This window comes from Tamandua tetradactyla, chromosome 21 (genome assembly GCF_023851605.1).
Source record: "Tamandua tetradactyla isolate mTamTet1 chromosome 21, mTamTet1.pri, whole genome shotgun sequence".
Lineage (NCBI taxonomy): Eukaryota > Metazoa > Chordata > Mammalia > Pilosa > Myrmecophagidae > Tamandua > Tamandua tetradactyla.
The window spans coordinates 61,477,688-61,496,766 of NC_135347.1; the positions used below are offsets into that span (position 1 = coordinate 61,477,688).

The following is a 19,079-nucleotide window of genomic DNA, read 5'->3' on the forward strand; positions in this document are numbered from 1 at the left end:
TCTGGAAGGGCACATGGTGAATATGGTCAGGATTCCTCGCTCATCTAGGAGGGCACGTGGTGAACATGGTGTCATCTGCTACCTTCTTCTCCTGGCTTCCTGTTTCATGAAGCTCCCCGGTAGGCATTTTTCCTTCTTCACCTCCAAACGTCTGGCTGATAGACTTTTGCTTCTTATGGCTATGTTGTTCTGCTCTGCTCTCTCTGAATCTCTCATTCTCCAAAATGTTTCCTCTTTTATAGGACTTCAGAAACTAATCAAGGCCCACCTAAATGGATGGAGACATGTCATCACCTAATCCAGTTTAACAACCACTCTTGATTAAATCACCTCTCCAGGAAGATGATGTGATTACAGGTTCAAACATACAGTATTGAATAGGGATTATTCTGCCTTTATGAAATGGGATTTTGATTAAAACATGGCTTTTCAAGTGTACATACATCCTTTCAAACCAGCACACGTGCCCTGTGATTAAAATCAATGGAAAACTGCAACAACCGAATCCACACAGGACTACCAATGGCTCTGAATTTCAGGAATGAAGGTTTGTGTCACCCCGCCAGGCAAAGAACTGCGGCCAGCTGAAGTGCTTGCTGAGGGTAATTGGAACATGGAATGGGTAGTGGAAGAAGGTAGTGATAAATATGAATTACAGCCACATGATCAGTTACAGAAACAAGGACTGTAATGCTGTTTTGTTCATTTTATACTATTTAAGTTGTAAGATATCAAGTTTAAGAATGAATATTGCCCAAGGATTTGCAGCCTATTTTGGAGAAATTTAATGTGTTTCCGTTTACATGCAGGATAGTTGAGTATTGGTAGGTGAGGAAAAAAATGTGTGTTTTACTGTTTTCTATTTAGAAATTAGGTATGGTTTAAGGTGATGAGTATAGCTGCCAAGTTGACAAGGGTTGAACTGTCATGGTCAGGTCCATGTGTCAACTTGGCCAGGTGGTGGTACCTGTTTGTCTGCTTGGGCAAGTGCTGGCCTGTTTGTTGCTATGAGGACATTTCATAGAATTAAATCATGATCGTGTCAGGTACATCCACAGCTGATTCCATTTGTTATCATCCAAGGGGAATGTCTTCTTTAATGAGTGATGCTTAATCTAATCACTAGAAGCCTTTTAAGGAGGATTCAGAAGAGACAGTCTCTCTTCCTGCTTTGGCCAGCAAGCCTCTCCTGTGGAGTTCGTCCAGACCCTCCATCAGAATCGTCAGCTACACAGCCTGCCCTACAGATTTTGGACTCTGCGTTCCCATGGTTATGTGAGACACTTTTGTAAATTTTATATTTGCGAATATTTTCTATTTATTCTCTCTTTCTCTAGAGAACCCTAACTAATGCACAGATGATATAATACTATATGTCGAAAAACCTGAAAATCCACAGCAAAACTACTAGAGCTAATAAATGAGTATGGCAAAGTGGCAGGTTACAAGAACAACACTCAAAAATCTGTAATGTTTCTATACAATCTGAGGGGGAAATCAAGAAAAAAATTCCATTTAAAATTGCAACCAAAAGAATAAAATATTTAGGAATAAATTTAACTAAAGAGACAAAAGACCTATACAAAGAACACTACCAGAAATTGTTAAAAGAAATCACAGAAGACCTAAATAAATGGAAGGGCATACCGCATTCATGGATTGGAAGAGTAATATAGTTAAGATGTCAATTCTACCTAAATTGATTTACAGATTCAATGCAATACCAATTATAATCCCAAAACCTTATTTTTCAGAAATAAAGAAACCAATAAGCAAATTTAACTGGAAGGGGAGAGTGCCCTGAATAGCTGAAGTATTGTGCTCGTTTGAAATGATGTATGTACCCTAGAAAAGCTATGTTTTAATCCTAATCCAATTTTGCAAAGGCAGACACTTCTTCTAATCCCTATTCAGCATGGTATGTTTGAAACTGTAATTAGATATCTCCCAGGAGATGTTATTTAATGAAGAGTGGTTGTTAAATTGGATTAGGTGGAGTTGTGGCTCCACCCATTTGGCTGGGTTTTGATTAGTTTCTCGAGTCCTATAAAAGAGGAAACATTTTGGGGAGAGGAGGAGATTCTGAGAGGGCAGAATGACGTAGCCATGAGAAACAAAGAGTGCACCAACCAGCAACCTTTGGAAACGAACAAGGAAAATGCCTCCTGGGGAGTTTCATGAAAGGAAGCCAGGAGAGAAAGCTAGCAGATGACACCATGTTCACCATGTGCCCTTCCAGATGAGATTGAAACCTTGACCCTGTTCACCATGTGCCTTCTCACTTGAGAGGGAGAACTTCAGCGGCCTTCTTGAACCAAGGTATCTTTCCATGGATGCCTTCAACATTTCTATAGACTTGCTTTAATTGGGACATTATCTCGGCCTTAGAACTGTTGTGGTAGCTAGGTTCAGTTGTCAACTTGGCCAGGTGAAGTTACCTAGTTCTGATGCTGTGGACATGAGCCAATGATATGTGAACCTCATCTGTTACTCACTACATCTGCAGTCAACTAAGAGATGTGCCTGCTGTAATGAATGATGTTTGATTTAATTGGCTGGTGCTTAAGTGAGAGAGTTCAATGTAGCAAAGCCTAAGCAGTTCAGCATACATCATCTCAGCACTCGCAGCTCAGCCCAGGCCTTTGGAAATGCAGAAAGAAATGACCCTGGTGAAAGTTGTTGGAACCCAGAGACCCGGAGATAAGGCCGGCAGAGATCACCCTGCACCTTCCCACGTAAGAAAGAACCTCAGTTGAAAGTTAGCTGCCTTTCTTCTGAAGAACTAATGAAATAAATCCCCTTTTATTAAAAGCCAATCCGTCTCTGGTGTGTTGCATTCTGGCAGCTAGCAACTAGAACGACTGTACACTAGAAACTTATTAAATTCACCTTTTTAAAAGCTGTCCCATTCTGGTATATTGCATTCTGGCAGCTAGCAAACTAGACCAAGTATCCTTAGAAAGAATAATGAAGTCAGAGGTCTCACACTACCTGACTTTAAGACATATTATGAAGCTACAGTGGTCAAAACAGCACAGTACTGAAATAAAGATAGATAAACTGACAATGTAATCAAATAGAGTGTTCATATATAGACCCTCTCATCTATGGACAACTGATCTTTGGTAAGGCAGCCAAGCCAACTCACCTACGACAGAACAGTCTCTTCAATAAATGGTGCCTAGAAAACTGAATATCCATATGCAAAGGAATGAAAGAGGATCCATAGCTAACACCCTATACAAAAATTAACTCAAAATGGATCAAAGACCTAAACATTAATCTAAGACCATAAAATGGTTAGAAGAAAATGTAGGGATATATCTTATAAATATTATAATAGGAGGAAATTTCCTAGACCTTACACCCAAAGCACGAGCACTGAAGAAAGAAAGAAAGAAACAGGAACTCCTCAACATTAAACACTTTTGTGCATCAAAGAACTTTGTCAAGAAAGTGAAAGGACAGCCTCCACCATGGGAGAAAATATTTGGAAATGATATATCAGATAAAGGTCTAGTATCCAGAATGTATAAAGAGATGTATAACTCAATAACAAAGGACAGACAACCCAATTACAAAATGGGCAAAAGACTTGAACAGACACTTCTCAGAAGAGGAAATACAAGTGGCCAAAGACACATGAAGAGATGCTCAACTTCCCTGACTATTAGAGAAATGCAAATTAAAACCACAATGAGATATCATCTCACACCCACCAGAATGGACATTATCAATAAAACAGAAAATGACAAATGCTGGAGAGGATGTGGAGAAAGGGGCACATTATCCACTGTTGTGGGAATGTCAAATGGTACAACCTCTGTGGAAGGCAGTTTGGCGGTTCCTCAATAAGCTAAATATAGAATTGCCATATGACCCGGTAATACCATTGCTAAGTATCTACTCAGAGGACATGAGGGCAAGGACACAAACAGACATTTGCACACCAATGTTTATAGCAGCATTATTTACAATTGCGAAGAGAAGAGATGGAAACAGCCAAAATGTCCATCAACAGATGAGTAGCTAAACAAACTGTGGTATATACATACAATGGAATATTATGCAGCCATAAGACAGAATGAAGTTATGAAGTATGTAACAACATAGATGGACCTTAAGGACATTATGCTGAGTGAGACTAGCCAGAAACAAAAGGACAAATACTGTATGTTTTCACTGATATGAACTGACATTAGTGAATAAACTTGGAGAATTTCATTGGTAACAGAGACCATCAGGAGGTAGAAATAGGGTAAAGTATTGGGTAATTGGAACTGAAGGGATACAGATTGTGCAACAGGACTGAATGTAAGAACTCAGAAATGGACAGCACAATACTACCTAACTGTAATATAATTATGTTAAAACGTGGAATGAAGCTGAATGTGAGAATGATAGAGGGAGGAGGGCTGGGGGCACAAATGAAATCAGAAAGAAAGATAGACGATAAAGACTGAGATGGTATGATCTAGGAATGCCTAGACTGTATAATGATAATGACTAAATGTACAAATTTAAAAATGTTTTTGTATGAGGAAAAACCAAGGAATGACATTACTGCAGTGTGCTGAAAATAGATGGTAATTAATATTTTAAAGTTTTACCTTATGTGTGAGATTAAAGCAAAAAAATGTTTATTTGGTACAAAATTTATGTTTTGCCTCATGCATTTCCTAATACAACTTATGTAGACAGCTTAATAGAACACCATAAATACATGGAACCTTGAGTAGGACATGAGATTTTGTTGGTTTGTCCAGAGTGATATCCTGATAAATCCCAGAGTGATTTGAATAGCGGATAGAAAAGTATGTGCAAAATCCCCTTCGGGGAATGGTGAGAAAGGGGGAAAATTCAGCTTCCCTAAGTTGAATTCTTGATATTCTCACAAGCAGCATAGACAGTCAAAGCTATAGGCTGAGCCCTCAATTTTGGGGGTTCTTCATATGAAACTTAACCCCAGAAAGGATGGGTCAAGCCTACTTAAAATTAGGCCTAAAAGTCACCCCCAAGAGAGCCTCTTTTGTTCCTCAGATATGGCCTCTTTCTCCAGCCAACACGACAAGCAAACTCACCACCTTCCCCCTGTCTACATGGGACATGACTCCCAGGGGTGTAGACCTTCCTAGCAACATGGGACAGAAATCCTGGAATGAGCTGAGACTCAGCATCAGGGGATTGAGAAAACCTTCTCAACCTAAAGGGGGATGAGTGAAATGAGAGAAAATAAAGTGTTAATGGCTGAGAGATTCCCAACAGAGTCCAGAGGTTATCCTGGAGGTTATTCTTATGCACTAAATAGATATCACCTTGTTAGTCAAGACGTAGTGGAGAGGTTGGAGGGAACTGCCTGAAAATGTGGAGCTGTGTTCCAGTAGCTATGTTTCTTGAAGATGATTGTATAATGATATAGCTTTTGCAATGTGACTGTGTGATTATGAAAACCTTGTATCTGATGTTCCTTTTATCTACTTTATCAACAGATGAGTAAAACATATAGAATAAAGATGAATAATAGAGGGAATAAATGTTAAAATAAATTTAGAGTGAAATGCTGGTGATTGGTGAGGGGGAGGGGGGTATGGTATGTATGAATTTTTTTCTGTTTTCTTTTTATTTCTTTTTCTGAATAGATGCAAATGTTCCGAGAAAGGATTATGATGATGAATATGCAACTATATTATGATATTGTGAATTATTGATTATATATGTAGAACGGAATGATCAAAAGTTACAAATATTTGCATTTGTTTGGTGTTTTTTGGTGTTTAAAGAAATTAATAAAAAAAGTAATATGGCTGCACAAAATAACTAAAATAACATAATGACCAATAGTTATACTCTATGTTCAAACATAAGAATTACATAAATAAGTCCTTCAACTTGGTAACTTTTATTTCTTTTTTTTCCTAAAAGCATAAAAAATTTACCACAATAGATTTAATTTGTTGCTTATGTTTCATTTATAATAATCATCTTTTAAATATTGTTAGAATGCAACTTTGATCATCTGGCTCAATGACCATCCTGGCTCAAAGAAAAAATATCCATATATTTAAATACTTGATTCTTTCCAGAATAGGCCACCTCCAGACCTCAGAGCATTTTAACCTTTTCTGTGAAAGTGTATGAGACTCTTAAGTTCCCTGAACATTAGTATTACAGAGTAGTTATTTATATTGTCTTTCCATGTTTTGAAAGGCCTTCTAAATTTGTCATAATGACTTTCTTTATTCAAGTTGAAATATGATCCAGTTTTAAATAAATAACTGTCTTCAATAGTTCTTTCCAGGCACCTTTGAATTTTTGCAAAGAATTATAATTATTATTTCTTCAGATTCTTCCATTTTCTTTCTCCTCTTCTTAACATTGTTAATTCAGCTCTAAGTAAGTTTCTGTGAATTGTCCAGTAGATTTCAGGATCATAATTCAACCCTTTAATAGGAACAGTTTTGCCAAGGCCTCTTCTCAAAATTTCTGTGTTCAGATTCGCGTTAAAATGTTTACTTTCTCCAGGAAGATAAAACAGGGTCCTACCATTAGGAAGGATGTGCAGACTGGGACAATTCTGGCTAGAATTGTGAGAGGAGGCACTGCAGACAGAAGTGGCACTTCTCCTGCCTGGACTATTGTTTTGGATATTCCTTCTCTCCACACTTCCTCTCCATGTGCCAACTGGGAAAGTACATCTGATTTGCAGACCTGACATCTCACTGAGACCAGATGATTGATATTCTCCAGCATCACTTCTCTGAACAGCATCCTCTGAGATGTGTCTAGCAATCCCAACTATTCCTGGGTGAAGTCTACAACTGTATCTTTGAATGTCATTAAGTCCGGTAGTTGCATTGTCAACAGCTGAGCTGACAACTGTCTTTCTCTGGATTTTCACACAAAATCAAACAAGCAGTAGGTGAGAAAAGCAAAACTGTCACAAAAAGAATATCTGCATTATCCAGAAGTAAGATCTCCAATGCCATTTTGCAACATTGCAAATGCCTTGCGTGCCCCAGGCTACTACTGCCTTTTAACATTGTGTCATTGAGTGCATATTCATTTGGAGTTTTTATAACTTCCTGGTGGATTAGTACCTTTATTGAAACCAGGTATTCCTGTATTTTCTAGAAATGCTTTCTGCATTAAAATATGTTTTGATATTAAAAAAAATAAACCAATACCAGCACAAATCCCAACCTCCACACCCAGTCCCCAAATTACCCCAAGCCTAACTTCAGCTCAAACCCTCACTCTAACCCTAAACCTAAACCTAACCCCAACTTCAGATCCAAACCTAACCCCAATCCTAACCCTACCATAACCGCAACCCCATCTACCAACCCTAAACTCAACCCTAAACCTAACCCCACCCATAACCCTAACCCTAACCTTAACCCTAACCCTAACGCTGAGCCTAGCCTTAACATAACAAGTTTCAGAAACAGAATAATGTGCTTGATCCACACATGTTCATACATATTTTGATTGTAAAACAGCATTGTCAAACAAATCTCACATAATTCAAGTTGAAAAAAGTCTGTAAATGTGTTTTGAAAACTGAGTGACGCACTGACTCCATTTATTTTGATGTACGTTTTGCGTGAAAACTAGCATTATCACAGAAAACTCAACAACTGCTATGCAAAACCCTGACCTAATACTGTTTTGAAGGCTAAGAGACTTAATGGATCCATTCACTTCCATGCACTTTTTGGACTGAAAGTACTTTCTTCAGAGAACAATAACCATAACCTAACCCTAACCTTAACCTAAACCTAACCTAAACCTAACACTAACACTGCCACTATCGTACAACAACATCAAAACAAACAACAAACCCAAACCAACCCCAAGTTTCACATTAATCTTAATCGCACCCTAACCATAATCCAAATCCAAACCCTAGCCTAAGCCTAACCCTAACCCACACCCTAACACTAATGCTATCCCTACATCAACCCTAAAGCTAACCCTGACCCTAACACTAATATTAACATAATCTGTTTCAAAAACCAAGTAATAATAATATCTCCACACATTTCCATGCATTTTTTTTTCACATGGGCAGGGACCAGGAACCAAACCCGGGTTTCCGGCATGGCAGGCGAGAACGCTGCCACTGCGCCACCATCGCCCGCCCATTTCCATGCATTTTTAAAGGAAAACAGCATTTCGAAGTAATGTTTCCTACTAAAATATGAGAACAGTTTTTAAATGTGTTTTCAGAGTTTATTGATATACCAGCCCCATTCATTTTCAAGTAATTTTTTCGGTGAAAAATAGCATTTCTGCAAAGCACTCAGCTACAGCTATGCGAACAAATACTTAAACCTGTTTGGAAAACTTAGAATGGTCTTGGTTCCATTAACTCGCATAAGATTTTTTACTTAAATTGCAAATCTTCAGAGAACCCTTGCCTTAAACTTAACTTAAACATAACACTAACGCAACCACAAACACAAAAACAAACCGAACCCATAAAAAGCAATACCAGCACAAATCCCAACCTCCAAACCCAGTCCCAAAATCAACCCCAAGCCTACACAAATGAAACCCTAACCTTAACACTAACCCTAACCCTAATTCTAACCCCAACCCTAGCCCCAACACTAACCCCAACTCTAACCCTAATCCCAACCCCAGCCCTAAACTCAACCCTAATCTTAACCTCAACCCTAATCCCAACCCCAACCCTGAACCTAACTCTAAGTCCAACCCTAACCCCAACCCTAACCCTAACCACAACCACAACCCTAACCATAACCCTAACCCCAACCTTAACCCTAACGCTAATCATAACACTAATGCTAACACTGAGCCTAGCCTAAACATAATTTGTTCCAGAAACTGAGTAATGTACTTGGTCCGCACATGTCCATACATATTGTTAGCGTCAAACAGCATTGTCAAACAAATCTCATATAATTCTATTTGAAAAAAGTCTGTAAATGTGTTTTGAGAACTGAGTGACATACTGGCTCCATTCATTTTGATGTGTGTTTTGCATGAAAAATAACATTATCACAGAAAACTCAACAATTGCTATGCAAAACCCTGACCTAATATTGTTTTGAAGGCTAAGAGACTTAATGGATCCATTCACTTCCATGCACTTTTTTGACTGAAAGTACTTTCTTCAGAGAACACTAAACTTAACCTAAATCTAACCTAAACCTAACACTACCCCTAAACATACAACCTCAAAACCAACAACAAACCCAAACGAACCCTGTGCTGGTTTGAAAGGAAGTATGTCCCCTAAGAAAAGCCACGTTTTAATATAAATTGCATTTCATAAAGGTAGAATAATCCCTATTCAATACTGTATATTTGAAACTGTAATGAGATCATCTCCCTGGTTGATGTGATTTAGTTAAGAATGGTTGTTAAACTGGATTAGGGGATGACTTGTCTCCACCCATTTGAGTGGGTCTTGATTAGTTTCTGAAGTTCTATAAAAGAGGAGAATGAGAGATTCAGAGAGAGCTGAGAATGCTGCAGCACCACAAAGCAAAGAGTCCACCAGCCAGCAACCTTTGGAGATGAAGAAGGAAAATGTCTCCCGGGGAGCTTCATGAAACAGGAAGCCAGGAGACAAAGCTAGCAGATGACACCGTATTCGCCATGTGCCCTTCCAGCCGAGAGAGAAGCCCTGACTGTGTTCGCCATGTGCTGTCTCACTTGAGAGAGAGACCCTGAACTTCATCGGCCTTCTTGAACCAAGATATCTTTCCCTGGATGCCTTTGATTGGACATTTCTATAGACTTGTTTTAATTTGGGACATTTTCTCGGCCTTAGAACTGTAAATTAGCAACTTATTAAATTCCCCCCTTTTTTTATTAATTAAAAAAAAGAACACAACATTTAGAAATCATTCCATTCTACATATGCAATCAGTAATTCTTAATATCATCACATAGATGTATGATCATCATTTCTTAGTACATTTGCAGCAATTAAATTCCCCTTTTAAAAAGCCATTCCATTTCTGGTATATTGCATACTGGCAGCTAGCAAACTAGAACAAACCCCAAGCTTCACACCATCTTAATCCCAACCTAACCATACTCCAAATCCTATTCCTAGCCTAAATCTAACCCACAACCTAACACTAATGCTACTCCTACCTTAACCCTAAATCTAACTCTGAGCCTAAAACTAATATTAACATAATCTGTTTCAAAAATGGCATAATAATAATATCTGCATACATTTCCATGCATTTTTAATGGAAAACAGCTTTGAAAATTAATGTTTTCTAGTAAAATATGAGAACAGTTTGTAAATGTGTTTTGAGAGCTCATGGATATACCAGCTCCATTCACTTTCAAACAACCCTAAACACAACCCCAACCTAACCCCAACTCTAACCTCATCCCTAACCCTAACCCTAACCATAGCCCAACCCTAACCCTAACACTGAGCCTGGCCTTAACATAACCTGTTTCAGAAACTAATGTACATGGTCCACACACGTCCATACATATTTTTAGTGTAAAGCAGCATTGTCAACAAATCTCACCTAATTCTACTGGGAAAAAGTCAGTAAATGTGTTTTGAGAACCGAGTGATATACTGCCTCCATTCACGTCCATGCACATTTTTGCGTGAAAATCAGCATTCTCACAGAACACTCAACTAGTGCAATGCAAAAGCATTACCTAAGACTATTTTGAAAACTGAGTAAGATCATGGCTCCGTTTGCACTTTTTGAGTCAAAATCAGCGTTTTCATTGAACACTCACTTTGAATGCTGAACTTTCCTGGCTACTAGGGAAATGTAAATCAAAACCACAATGAGATATCATCTCACGCCCACCATTAATGATAATGGCCATTATCAATAAAACAGAAAAAGACCAGTGCTGGAGAGGGCATGAGATTTTGTAGGTTTGTCCAGAGTGATACCCTGATAAATCCCAGAGTGATTTGAACAGTGAATAAATAAGTAATTGCAAAGTCTCCTTGGGGGAATCATGAGAAAGGGGGAAAATTGAGCTTCCCCAAGTGGAGAATTCTTGATATTCTCACAAGCAGTGGGGACAACCAAGGCAATAGGCTGAGTCCCCAATACTGGGGTTTGTTCATATGAAATTTAACCCCTCAAGGGATAGGCTAAGCCTTCTTAAAATTAGGCCTAAGAGTCACCTCCAAGAGAACCTCTTTTGTTACTCATATGTGGCCTCTCTCTCTCAGCCAACACAACAAGTAAACTCACTGTCCTCCCCCTTCTTCTTGGGACATGACTCCCAGGAGTGTGGACATTCCTGGCAATATGGAACAGAAATCCTAGAATGAGCTGGGATTCAGCATCAAGGGACTGAGAAAACCTACTCAACTGAGGGGAAGAGAGAAATGAGACAAAATGAAATGTCAATGACTGAGAGATTCCAAATAGAGTCGAGCGGTTATCCTGGAGGTTATTTTTATGCATAATAACGATATCACCTTGTTAGTTAAGATGTAATGGAGAGGCTGGAGGGAACTGCCTGAAAATGTAGAACTGTGTTCCAGTAGCCATGTTTCTTGATGATGATTGTATAATGATATAGCTTTCACAGTGTGACTGTGTGATTGTGAAAACCTCGTGTCTGATACTCCTTTTATCTACCTTTTCAACAGCTGAGTAAGACATATGGATTAAAAATAAATAATGGGGGAAAATGTTAAAATAAATTTAGTAGATTGAAATGCTAGTGACCAATGAAAGGGAGGGGTAAGGGATATGGTATGTATGATTTTTTTTGTTTTCTTTTTATTTCTTTTTCTGAATTGATACAAATGTTCTAAGAAATGAACATGATGATGAATATACAACTATGTGATGAAAAAAAATTCCGTAGTAACAAATATACAACATGACACTTCCCATTGTAACTGTTTTCAAGTACACAGTTCAGTGTCAAGGAACCGAATTTAACATTTTACATGAGTACCTTCAAATAAGGTAAAATGGTTTCCTTCGGAAATTCAGTATATTATGTTTTGCTTAGCATATGAAATAACTTTTTAAAATATACTAATTCAAATCCATGAGTTGACAAAAATTTTATTATTTGAATATTAAATGCCTTAGATTCATTATTGTTTAGGAACCAACTCCGTGTTTTAGTTTGTTAAATGCCTCCAGAATGCAATATACCAGAAATGAACAGCTTTTAAAAAGGGAATTTATTAAGTTATAAGTTTGCAGTTCTAAGGCCATAAAAATGTCCAAACTAAGGCATCTGGAAAAAGATACCTTCACTCATGAAAGGCCGATGTTTTAGTTTGTAAACTGCCGGAATACACCCTACCAGAAACGGAAAGGCTTTTAAAAGAGGGAATTTAATAAGATACAAGTTTACAGTTCTATGCCTAAAAAATGTCCAAAGTAATCATCCAGGGAAAGATACCTTAATTCAGGAAGGCCGATGGGTCGGGAACACTCTGTCAGCTGGGGAGTCATGCATCTGCATCTACTGGTCCCTTTCTCCTGGGCTCCATTACTTTCAGCCTCTGTTCCTGTTGGGGCTCCTCACTTTGCTTCTCCAGGGCTGGCTCTCATCTCTTGGCTTCCCTTGGCTCTCTCCAGGTTCTGGCTTGTTTATCATCTCATGGCAACATCTGCTGGGCTCCAAGCATCTCCAAATATCCGTTACTCTATTCTCCAAGTGTCGGTGTCTCTGTCAGCTCTGCTCTGAAGTTTCTACTGGCTCTGTCAATTCTGACTCTCTCCAAAATGTTTCCTCTTTTAAAGGATTTCAGTAAACTAATCAAGACCCACCTGGAATGGGTGGACCCACATTTCCATCTAATCAAACAGTCACACCCACTATTGGTCACATCTTGGTGGATTTAATCTGATCAAAAGTTTCTGCCCTCTGGTATTGAATTAGGATTAAAAGAAAGAGCTGCCTCCACAAGATAGAATCAGGATTAAAACATGGCTTTTCTGGGGTACAAAATATTTTCAAACTTGCACTGCAGATGTTTGTTACATGGGAAGGCACATGACACCTGCTGGTCCTTGTTCCCAGTTCCATTGCTTCCAGCTTTTGGTGCCCGTGGTCTCCTCTCTAAGCGTCTGTGGGCCTTCACTCAGCTCCTTGGGGACAGAACTCTGGCTTGCTTAGCATCTCATGGGAAGGCACACGGGGACGGTGCTGGGCTCTGTATCTCCAACACCCATCAGCTCTTTGTGTCGGCACTCCAAGCATCTCTAGAAGTCTGTGCTTCTGTCGGCTCTCAAGAAACTCCAAAATGTCTCCCATTTTAAAGGACTCCAGTGAACAAATCAAGACCCACCTTGAATGAGCAGCCTCACATCTCTATTTAATCACACCCATAATTGAGGGGGTCAATCACCATGGAAATAATCTAATCAAGAGTTTCTGCCCTAAACAATAGATCTGTCTCCACAAGACTGGATTAAGAAAAACAGCATGGCTTTTCTGGGGTACATAATATCTTCAAGCCAGCACAACCTGATAGTAGATATTTTTCCAACAGTAAAATTCATTAACACTAGTTCCTCTTTGAAAACATTGTGCTAAGTGAAAGAAGCCGGACACAAAGACCACATATTGTATAACTCACTTTATATTGAATGTACGTATGAGTAAATCCAACAAGACAAAAAGGAGCTTCGTGATTGCCTGGGACTGGAGGAGGGAAGGACGGGTGTGCCCGCTGACGGACATGGGGTTATTATTGGAGTGATTACTACTTCTGGATTGGACAGTGGTGATAGATGCAAAATTTCGTGACCATACTAAAGCTACTGAACCGTACATGGCTATTTGGCAATTCTAGATGCTTAATAAAGAACACCGAAAAGTACATCGTTAACTCCTACTCCACTGTTCAAACTAAATGGAACTTAAAACCAGCTTGCTTGGAAATAAATACTCTATTACACTGGCGGTGGGGGTGTGTGTGCAGATTTTTACTGTGTACAACTTGATCTCAACTCTTGACGTTCATATATTTACTAGAAACGGTTGGGAAGAATGGATGTTAGCCTCAATGCTCAGGCTGAGAAGTGCCTAGCAAGCCGACAGCTATGCAGCCTTTCTGTCTCCATGTCCTCATCTTTAAAACGGGAATAACGGCCTCTAATTCATAGGGTTGTTGTGAGAAACAAATAAAAATACATAAACCTCTAAAAAAGTCACTTTTTAAGATAGTAGCTTTATTAGTACTGGATAATATTTGTTGGCTGAAAAATAACTCACTTTTATTCTATTGTTTACCCCTATTACCTAAATTTCCTGCAATGAGCTCTAGTTCCTAAGAAAAGCTGTTGCTTAAAACAAAAACACTCTGGTCGAACTAGTCAAGGAAAAGACGAAACAGTGATATGGCCAGGAAAAGCAACGGGAGGGGCAGCAGCCCAGGAGACTGCGCGCCGTCCGCGCTCGCGAGCGACCCCTCCGGGCTGCCGTGCTCTTCCGCTCCCAGAGGCCCCCGGGGGCGGAAGTCGTCCGTCGCGGTCGGATCCTGTCGCCGCTGTCCCGCCCGAGGCTGGCCATGGCGATGGACTGCGGAGGCGCTGGCGGCGGCGCCGTCCCGGAGCAGCAGGACTCGGTGCTGTTCCGGCGGGGCACGGGGCAGGTGAGGTCGCGGCCGGAGCGTCTTCCCCCTCGCTGTCCCCGCGCTTCTTTGCTACTTATGGGACGGGGCGGGCCAGACTCGCTCACGTAGGGTTCGGGCATTAGAACCTTTGGGCCGCGTGTTTCATTTTTCTTCACCCCCCTTCCTCCTAGCGCCATACGCGGAGACCTGTTCAGCTTAGACATCATGGTGGATTTGAGCTGAGGGCCCTACCCCATCTTAATGGTACCTTGGTTTGCCCCTTCTCCCTCTGGGGAATTTGCGGCCAGGGTGAAGGAGGACGCCTGTTACGAGTCTATTGAAATAATCTAACGTGGATCAGGATTTCAACAGTGGGATTAGTGAAAAGTGTTTGGTTTCTGGATATGGTTTGAAATCAAAGGCAACAAGTTTTGCAGATGGACTTGATGTGGAGGTTTGAGAGAAAGGAGAGTCAAGGTATCAAAAAACGATGAGTTTTTGAGATTTACTGGATTGGGAAGACTTCAAAGAGGGCAGGTTTATAATGCGGAAGATCAGTAGCTCTATTTGGGGCATGGAATAGTTGGGGTGAAATCTGGAATGTGTCCGAGAGTGGGAAAGAAATTCATGATGTTTGTGAATAAATATTTCAGGCAATCTTTGTAAATAAAAGGTAGAGAAATTGGCCGGTAGATTGAGGGGAAAGTGAGGACTTTTTATTATTTATTATTATTATTACTATTTTTTTGGCATGGGCAGGCTCCGGAATCGAACCCGGGTCTCCTGCATAGACGTAGCATGTGTATAGACTGATAAGAAACATCTGAAAAGGAGGGGTAAATTGATGATACCGGAGAGGGAAGGAAGAATTGCTGGAGCACGTCCTAAGGTAGTAAGAGGATGGATTTGGTTTTTGTTAGAAACACTGTTAATGTGGTGACCTCTATATTGGTACACACAAGGGTAGTTGAGCAGATATGGTGATGGGATAATGTGGAAGTTCTTTTATTATTTTTGTTTTCTCAAAGAAACTAGGAGAGAAGGTGGGAGAGGAGGTGTTGGAGTTGAGAAGAGAAGGTAGGAAGTAGCCATTTAGGTGAGTGCTTGTGTGTTGGACTAGGGGAATACAGTGAAAATGTTGCTAGGCAATATTAAGGGCATACTTGAGATTGTGGTCATAAGTTTAAAGTGAAATCAGACAGAAGATTGTGGTTTTCTCCAGCTCAGTTCATCTGTGTCAGGGCAGGCACAGCATAAACCACGAGCTGAAACTGATGGGGTTGTAGTTTATAAGGTGAGTATGAAGAAGTGAGGGTGAGATGAAGCAAGGAAGTTTTCTTAATTGACTGTGGAATTTAAGCTGCATAAGAAAGGACATGAGGGCATTAGAATGGTAAGGCACAGTTAGAATGTGTGAGAATCAATGAGTTGCTAGTCCCAGTGAGGTTGAGTGAGTGTTATGATCAGGCTGCTGTAAGGAGTAAGTCGGAAGCTAGAAGGTGGTGGTTATAGAATGGGATGATTGGAATGGAATTTCTGGTGAGGTTGTAAATATTTTTAATAATAGACATGGAAATGAGTAGCTGAGCTTGAGTGTTACAGAAGATCTTTGGTGGAGAGGAGTTGAAAGTCCTGCAAGGATAGAGTATTGGAAGGATGGTTTGTATGGATATTTTAAATCACCAAGAATTAATAACAGGAGTACTGTTGGAGAGAGTGCTGACATGTAATTGTCAAGGAATGAGAAAGACAGACCCAAAGGTCTGGAGATTACTGCAATAAGGAGGGACAGTAAACAGTGGAGTCTGGTGACAAGGTTTTCAAAGGTTGGGGGTTTTAGGGAAGAAAGAAGTAAAATAAATTGAAAGTGAAAGTGAGGGGCAAGGAAGATTCCTTTCCCACCTCTGGTACAGAAATAAGAGGAGTGTTGGAGAGAAGACGTCTTTCATTTGAGCTGGCTGCAACGGAAGAGGTATCCATAGGGAAAGCCATATTTTGATTAGAGCAAGACAGGAGTATTTAGAGAGGAGGTTAAAAATATAGGGAGTTTTTTGTCAAAATTAATGATTCTTTGCCCCTTTTCACTGTCCTTTCTCCCTTTTTTACATTGCATTGTTTCTACCTTATTGGAACATGGGACATTAATGTACATTATTTTTGTCTTAAATCTATAATGGAACATATTAATATATTCTGTGCTGACAGTGAGTATGGCATTATTCCACATCTTATAGTTTGGCCAGTTGCCGAACAGCTAGGCTACATATAAAATCCTTGGCTCATACTTTATTTCACAGACATTTCTGTGAAAAGTCTGATGCTAACTGATTTTCTTTATTTTATGAATGACTTGGTTTTTTTGCTTGCAGACTCTGAGGATTTTTTGTTTGTTTGTTTTGGTTTTAGTTTTTCTTCTTCAGGGACCCCATTTGTACCTACAGGCATGTCTCAGGGAGGTTGCGGGTTCTGTTCCAGATCACCGCAATAAAGTGACTATCACAATAAAGTGAGTCATACAGATTTTTTGCTTCCCAATGCATATAAAGTTATGTTTACACTGTACTGTAACCTATTACATGTACAATAACATTATGTCTAAAAATACAATGTACGTACCTTATTTAAAATGTGATACAGAGACATAAAGTGAGCACATGCTGTTGGAAAAGTGGTGCCAATAGACTTGCTCAATGCATGATTGCCACAAACCTTTAAATTGTAAAAAACACAATTTTTCTGAAGCACCATAAAGTGAAGTACAGTAAAACGAGGTATCCCTGTTTATTAAATATTCACAATCATCTATTATCTAACACTTCATTTCTTATTTCATTTTAGTTCCTTTGGCTCTTCATGCCTTTTCTTGGTGCTCCTTAGGTTTTCTATAAAGTATGTTCTTGAGTATTTTGTAGTTGGTCTTACTTTTCAGTTTCTTTTCTGATTCTTTTAACTCTTGGTTCTTGTCTTCCCTTTTCTCTTCTGAATTAGAAAAAATTTTCGTTTGTAGTGTGGTTTGTTTATTTTTTTCTCCATATTGCTGATGCTGGCTCAAGGATATTTAAGTTGGATGTTGTGTTACAGTTTCTTCTGTTTGAGAAGTTTTATCAGCTAAAATGTTCTTTGTTAGTGGCTTTCTGTGGTTATCATTGTTTTCTGTTCATTTTGGAATGTCTTATTTTCCTGGTTTCCAATAATAGTTGAAATGTGAGGAATTTAAGTTGCTTACTTTGTATCTTACTTCGAGTATTGTTCTCTTCTATTGATACAGTAGATTGCTGTTCCCTGTATCAGTGCTGTTGCCTTTTGTAGTTGCAGGGGAATTTATGTCTTCTGAATTTGTGATTTCCTTATTTTTCAGGATCCTTAATTTCTACTGTTTTTTTCCCTTCAGTGGCTCTCCAAGGAACAACACCCTTTCCAAGTTGTGTTGTAACCTAGAACAAGTCAGCTAGTTTCTTTGTGATTACTTTCATTATCTGTAAAATAACCTAATTTTTTTAAGTGCTTTTTGTTATATAGTGAGATTAACAGTTTTACATTGGACATTTTTTTTTTAACTTATGTAATGGAGAGTAGCAAGAAAATGACAAAAATTAACTTTTCAGCTGAAAAAGTAAGTTTTGTAGAAAACTTTGGAACCTGTTGATTGATCAGTATGGTACCAAATCCAAATTACTAATGAAAGATGCCATGTAACCTGACTTCCTAATGCCCCATATTATGTATTCAGCCCTATCTCCAAATATTCTTATAACATGAACTTGATTCTAGTTGAACATGTTACCTCACTAATCTCTCAAGTATTCTGTGTTTATTTTTGCTCCCATGCGTTTTTTGGCTCTTGCTAATTCCCTATAATACTTTCTGTTTTCTTATCTGCCTATCCAGTCCTGTTGATTTTTCTTTTCTAGGCCTTTTTCCTGTATCAGTCATTCGGTGTACATTGATTTCTTTCCTATTTATTAAAGCATTTTCATTTGTACCTCACATTTTAATATTTAATTATATTTATCTTATATTGTTTCATTTTTTTATGACAGTGTGTCTTAATCACTGGCCAGAACAAATCTCATAAGAGTAAATAATGATTTTATATACCTCTCAGTGATGTACAATGTTTAGTAGTGTGTTGCTGCAACAATATTTCTTTTTCAGTTAAATTAAATTTAAGTACAGAAATAGCAGCGCCTTTTTAGGCCTTTTCCAGATTGCTCTCATTTAAAATGAAAATTAATTGATTAACGACTAACAAGTTCTGTCATTAAACATTTTGACAGTTTTTTGAATAATCTACTCATTTTGCAGTGCCAAGAAAAAATGTTTTTTGGACCATATTCTGGTCAGAATCTGTAGATAAAGTCAACTTGATGTCCAGGTGTCTTCTGCCCTGCCATACTAAATCTTTTATCTGATCTTAGAAAGGATTGAAATACAGATTACCTCATTGAACAGATCCATTTAAATGGTCAGTGGATCGGAATTAAACTGTAGGGCTTTTGCTTCAAGACATACCTCTTGG

At 38.9% G+C, this 19,079-nt stretch overlaps 1 protein-coding gene across 5 annotated transcripts in view; it reads left to right on the forward strand.

The window, feature by feature from the left end:
- Positions 1 to 14,464: 14,464 nt before the first annotated feature.
- The window catches only part of SMN1 (survival of motor neuron 1, telomeric), a 32,449-nt gene continuing 27,834 nt past the window's right edge, over positions 14,465 to 19,079 (forward strand). For 2 of the 5 annotated variants that reach the window (XR_013167213.1, XM_077139522.1), the window contains exon 1: positions 14,465 to 14,599. Coding sequence is in view for 4 of the 5 variants with exons in the window: in XM_077139522.1 (XP_076995637.1) it covers positions 14,516 to 14,599 (84 nt within the window). In the remaining variant the exon portion in view is untranslated. Of the gene's footprint in view, positions 14,600 to 14,736; positions 14,825 to 18,110; positions 18,174 to 19,079 lie in introns of those variants that run through there. The other 3 variants (XM_077139525.1, XM_077139526.1, XM_077139524.1) reach the window with 3 other exon arrangements.